We start from the raw sequence: 6,141 nt of genomic DNA, 5'->3' as shown, positions 1-6,141 counted from the left end.
ATTACTTCACTCTTTCCACATGATTTTTACTACTGAGTTTTGTTTGAGAATGAGTTTAACTTTCAGCCCAAAGCCTCCTATTTATAGTCGTTTCCAGCTCTTCTCTGTGTGACAACTCATCCTACAAATGGCTTCTTTAAAATTACTTAGGTTTAAGAATTTCTCTTAATAAGACACCTAATTTTGGCTAACGTTTGCTCTTATGTCATCAACCTTTGTTTGTATTAAATATTAGGGTTCTCCATGTATAATCTATAAGATCGTGGCAAAATTCAATGCATAATCCATGCTTCTGTCCAAATCTTGCTCTCTCTGTTCTCAGAATCTCGCTCTCTTCAGCTTTCTCGCTGGTTTGGCTCTCGTGTCTCTCGCTCTCTCCAGCTTTCTCGCTAGTTTTACTCTCGTGGCTCCCGCTCTCTGCCACTTTCTCGTTGAGAATCTCGCTCTCTCTAATTTTCTCTCTAATCTCGCTCTCTCCAATTTTCTCTCTAATCTCGCTCTCTCCAATCCCACTAGTGTGGCTCTCTCCTTCTTTCTCTCCATCTATTCTCTCCAACTTCGCTCTCTCCCAGTTTTCTCTCCAATATTTCTCTCCAATCTCTAATTAATCCTCCTTGATTCTTCCACCTTATTCGTTATTTTTGGATAATTAATAAATTTCTTATTTGTTTTTTTCCAATTCTAAATTTCCACTCGATTTTCCTATATATTTTTCATTCTTAATTATATATTTTATTTGTTTTCCTGCTTTCTAAATTAGGGTTAGGATATTACATTTACCACCCTGTTAAATAAAATTTTGTCCTGCTTAATATTTGACATTTAATTTTCTGTAGTGTATGCGTACAAATTTGGGTTGTTACATGTTATCCTAGGTCATTTTAGTTTGAAATAGTCAGGTTTAACAGTAAATTATCGTTATAAAGAAAAGTGATTGTTTCGAGGTCCAATCTTATGCAAACTCATTACATAGGATGCTCCCACTCACATGTCTCTACATGAATGATTTGTGGATCACATCATTTGTATCTTTATACGAAATGGGCCACATCCAATAGTGTTACTTGGATGAAATACCCAACTTCATCCATATACTTACACTAGAAGAAATTCGGGCTTTAATGTCAGTTTTAAATCGACATTAAAGGGCTTCAATAACACCAATAGCACAGCCTTCAATGTTGGTTGCAACTAACATTAAAGGTCTTTAGTGATTAAAGCCTGTCAGTTGCAACCGACATTAAAACCTGTTTTTTTTTTTTTTTTAATTCATAACCGACATTGAAACTTGAATCGTCCATTTTATCAATTATTGTCTGTTTTTTAAAGTTCCCTTGCCAAATCCATTTTTTCGGTAAAAAAGTATAACATGACACATCATCATCGAATGCTATGGCTATGACATATTATTCATGTATGGATTGTAAATTTATTACATTTAATCCGTAAATTCTGCTATAGAATTATAATTTAAAAGGCATACAATAATTCAAGCCTTGAAAACACAAATTACAAATAATACAAAGATTATGATTTTACAAGGGCAACAGAATCTTCCAATGTAAGTTTCATTAGCCAAAGCTTTATCTGCTATGAGTTTCTTGAAACTAGAGCTCAAGCCACCCTAAACCAGAATTCATTAAGAAAATGATGGTTATCTATCTCTCAAGGCCCTCTCAGTTCCACATCAAAATCTTGTAAAAGAAACTACAACGTGATTCTAATCAAAAGAGATGAGTTAAGAAAGAAGCTTTATAGACTACCACCTTGAGCACCCCACAAAAAGTTGAAAGAGGGCAATAAACTGGGGTGGCTCTTTGCCTTGAAATATACGACCCTTCCAAAAGAAAAAAAGCATATGATAAGGAAATCCCCAAAGATAGAAACTATTTATCACGTATACTTTATATTTATGGTACCTAAACAAACCTCCCTTTCAGCGAGTTGGACATTGTATTCGTCAACCGTGTAGCCATCTTTTGATCTTCCTGAGGTTTGAAATAATAGAAAATGGTTTAACAGCAATAAACACATATGTTTATGTACAAAGGCACTTAAATATGTCATGATATGAAAATGTAAGGAATGAGAAAACATCCCTACACTTGTTTACAAGCAATTATTCTTTTACAGGAATCAAGAGTACTTTCATTAGATCAAGGAAATCATCTTCTATTATTCCCTTTCTTAGAGAATCAACACTAGTTATTCAACTCAATTGGCAAGTGTACCACCACATTCCAAGTTTAAGTATGTAACTTACAATAGTTAGATTTTCTCAAAATAAACCCTAAATGCTAACTAACCTCGATGCTATCCTTTCCAAACCAAGAGCACAAAAAATAATCTTCTTTCTTCTCACCAGAGTGGTAGGTGTAAAGAATGATGTAACAGTCTCCACTATAAAATTACACGTGTAATTTATAGAACAGTGTAATTTGATAGGCAAATTCGCTGGACAGTAGTAGAGCAATGTAATTTGATAGGCAAATTCACTGGACAGCAGTAGAACAGTGTGAAAATATTAAAATGTAATTTATGGAATCTGAAAAGAAATTGAAAGCTAGTAAGTTCATTACCTAGGGAATCATCTGAAGAAAAGATGAGTGCTTCCATCCTTTCAAATGGCTATCTTCCATGTATGGTTCCAGAAATCCAATGAACTGAAATGATGAAAAAAAATACAGCAATACTGTAATCTCCTATCTGCAATACGTTTACTTAGTCGTTTTCAGGTTTGCTTCATCCACTATCTGCAATGAACATATGAAGTAACCTATAGCTATGTGGTCCACTTCGCTAGATCCTTTTCCCTCTCTAATTGGTATACTCATCCCTTCTAATAAATTACGAGGATACTGATAGGATTGGGTATAAGGGGTTATTAGGGGTATATTAGTAAATAGTTAAGTAGTTGGTTAGGGAAGTTTGGTTATCAATACAGTGGATAGGGAACGGGGAAAGGGGGCAATATTTTGGTGAATGATTTAGGACTTGAGAGTATTCAAAGGTCTAAATACCTCAAATATTTGATTTATCTTGTATTTCGTTATCGTTTATCTCTCAATATATTCGGGTTCTACCAGATACAATTAAAGGCAAGGGAACAGCAGCAGAAGCATGATTCAATATTTCCTTGTGAAAAAGAAACAAACTTTTCACTGAAAGTTGCAGTGTAACAAACTACCTTCAGGAATATACAAAATATGGATTATTGAAACATAAAACATGCATTTGGATTATTGAAACATAAAACATGCATTGGGATATCAACAGTAACCAGTAACCACTATATCCAAACTTCTGAACATTTGAAGTAATTGATTTGGATTCCAAAACATACTATTCAATACCAACAGAATTGAATAGACAGCACATGCGACGTGTATTATAACTCTTTGGGAGAAAAAGTGAAGCAACTTATTATGAATGCAGAGTCTGACCTCGGGTTTATATGGAAGCACAAATGAAGATAAAAGAGCTGATCTTGGTGGGGGAAGAACATCAGGAACTGTTCCTGCATGTGTTAAGCCGAGAAGACCTTGAAGACCTTCATAACTCAGCTCCTGGATTTGAGAATTAGATTAATCAATGCAAACTAGATACCATGCATTTCTATATAACTGATGTCAGCAAGTAAATAAAAAATTTGCTCTATACGAGGACCATTGAGAAAAGGAAAATACAGCAGGCAAAATAAAAGAAAATCACAAAAATTCAGAATACAGAGCTAGATACTAACTATTTAAATCGGATGTTAAAGAACGCTAGTAGACCAAATTCATCATAAATTTATCATAAATATTCTGAAATCATCAATAACCACAGCACAGACCGACGAAAAAGTCCTTTAGATCATTAGATTCATATTCTGAAAATGCTCATAAAATAAGCCACTCCTTATTGTGCATTGTTTGTATGTAGTCTGCATAAAGGTCAATTCAAACTCTATATAGAAAAGAATAGGACTGTAGAGACAGCAGACCGTAAAAAATAGGACTGTAGAGACAGCAGAACGTAAAAAATAGGCAACAATGTTATCTTTTAAACAATCTGGAAGAAAGAGAACGACAAAGCTTTCAAGATTATATCCACTTGGAGAGTATCTGATTTAATTGGAATTATTTACGTATCATTTTAATGATTTTCATATTATTAGTATCAGGTTGTTTTGCATGAGTATTAACTGAATAACCGATGCCCACATAAGATATCCAGAAAGGGTATGCAACAAATTGTGACAATCTTATGGCTTCATATGGTTTATACAAGAACCATTTCAGAACTGTGGAAACCAAATAGGCTGTTCCACAACACATTACAAATCCTACCTCATTGCATTACCTCAAGAAGAAAATACTCGTGAAAATCACGAAATTCATTTGGCCTGGTAAGAATATCAGAAAAAGAAAGAGTCATAATAGGCGATCCAAAAGTAAACCCACTAAAACAACACTCTTTTTTATCTTACTTGGGGAGTCCAGTATCTGCATCAAACCTCTGACTTTTAAAAAATTTAATCAAATTAAGCAAACCAGCCCAATCAGTATCCTCCAGAAGAATGTCAAATTCAATCAAAAGAATGAGGAACCTGCGTTACTTTACAGTTTACACAGGTTAAGTGACAAATTAAGATACAAAATCCAAATTAAGATACAAAATAAACGAATAATCCCATCACGTTTCAAAGGAGAGCTCAGAAAATGCAAACTAAGATATAAAATCAAACGATAAAAGTATAAAGCTTTGACCTAATGATTCCGAAATCCTCGCAGGAGGGAGACGAATAGCGTCAAAATCAACTTGGGAGAGATCTATCCCAAGCCGACCAGCCGTTTCCTCAATCTCCTTCATCAGCATCACGTCCGCCATGACGAACTAACTAGCTCTGTCGGCGGCAAGATTTGAATGAGCAGTAGATCTTCCACTGCAAGGATTTATTTAACGTAACCCTGTCTCTTATACACATCTAGATGTGTATAAGAGACAGGGATGGGGAAGCGGGAAGCGGGAAATGAAAAAAAATGGGGGGGAATGGGTTTTTTTTTTTTAAAAAAAAAAAGAAAAGTTGATCTTTAATGTCAGTTTAAAACCAACATTAAAGGTATACCTACAATGTCGGTTTTAAATGGATCGTTTAAGCTTACAGACTTTCTGTTCCTGTCCTTATTTGATGAACCCTTCTGGTTGAGAAATAAAAATACTTTCATCAAGATGACCGATCAGAAAAGCTGTCTTGACATCCATTTTCCATATTTCATAGTCATAATATGTGGAAATGGATAGAAGTATTCTTATATATTTTATCATGACAACAGAAGAAAAGGTTTCTTCATAATCAACCCCTTCTCTTTGGGTAAAACCTTTTTGCCACGAATCTGACTTTGTAGGTTTGCATCTTGCCAGTTTGGTCTTGTTTTCTTTTGTAGATCCATTTGCAACCTATAGGTTTGACTCCATGTGGTTGATCTACAAGTTCCCAGAAAAAATTGAAGTATATCGACTCCATTTCAACATCCATGGCTTTTATCTATTGTTCCCTATCAACATCTTCCATTGCCTTTTTAAAGGTTAATGGATCCTTTAAACCATCATCTTGTATGATGTTTTGAGTTTCAGTTAAACCCATATAACGTTCAGGTTGCTGAATTGAATAACCCTCCCACTACGTCGAGGCACACTCAACTCTTGAGAACGACGTGACGGGGCAACAATAGTTGTTGATGGACCAGCTTGATCAACAACTCTTGTTGATTTTTCTATAGCATCTTTGGTCATTCCTTGTAATATTAGTTTACTGTGAGGTTGATGATTTTTAACATGATCTTATTCCAAGAATGTAGCATTTGTCGAGACAAACACTTTGTCTTCTTGGGGATCATAGAATAGTCCTCCTTTTGTTTCATTAGGGTATCGTACAAAGAGACATAAACAAAATTTGAGAGTTTATTATATTTAAATATTGATTAAATATTCAATTATATGAATAGGATTCATGTATTAAAATTAAGCGTGTGATTAATTTGATATTTTATATTAAATTATTTAATTAATTAAATATATTTTAAAAATCAAATTAATTTCCATTTTAGATTCAATTTAAGAAATTAGATATTGTGATTTAGATTTGATTAATTGTGA

The 6,141-nt window shown here is 34.1% G+C and overlaps 1 protein-coding gene across 10 annotated transcripts; it reads right to left on the bottom strand.

Annotated features, from left to right (window-relative positions):
- Positions 1–1,429: 1,429 nt before the first annotated feature.
- On the bottom strand, positions 1,430–4,946 carry LOC120074263. Of its 10 annotated transcripts, XR_005480936.1 has the most exons (9): positions 4,752–4,946; positions 4,472–4,591; positions 4,332–4,387; positions 3,444–3,566; positions 2,580–2,663; positions 2,307–2,495; positions 1,930–1,988; positions 1,767–1,837; positions 1,430–1,624 (listed from the first exon to the last, which is right to left on the bottom strand). XR_005480936.1 is itself a non-coding variant. In XM_039027331.1 (6 exons), the coding sequence occupies exons 3-6, from the start codon at positions 2,614–2,616 to the stop codon at positions 1,490–1,492; spliced, it is 312 nt and encodes a 103-aa protein (XP_038883259.1). In that variant the 5' UTR covers positions 2,617–2,663; positions 3,444–3,566; positions 4,332–4,451; the 3' UTR covers positions 1,430–1,489. The 10 variants fall into 10 exon arrangements, 2 of the variants coding, with proteins under 2 accessions (XP_038883259.1, XP_038883261.1); XR_005480933.1 differs by having other exon boundaries at positions 1,767–1,988; XR_005480932.1 differs by having other exon boundaries at positions 1,550–1,837; positions 1,920–1,988.
- Between the last annotated feature and the right edge of the window lie 1,195 nt (positions 4,947–6,141).

This window comes from Benincasa hispida, chromosome 3 (genome assembly GCF_009727055.1).
Source record: "Benincasa hispida cultivar B227 chromosome 3, ASM972705v1, whole genome shotgun sequence".
Classification (NCBI taxonomy): domain Eukaryota; kingdom Viridiplantae; phylum Streptophyta; class Magnoliopsida; order Cucurbitales; family Cucurbitaceae; genus Benincasa; species Benincasa hispida.
This window is presented reverse-complemented; position numbering and strand designations above follow the sequence as displayed.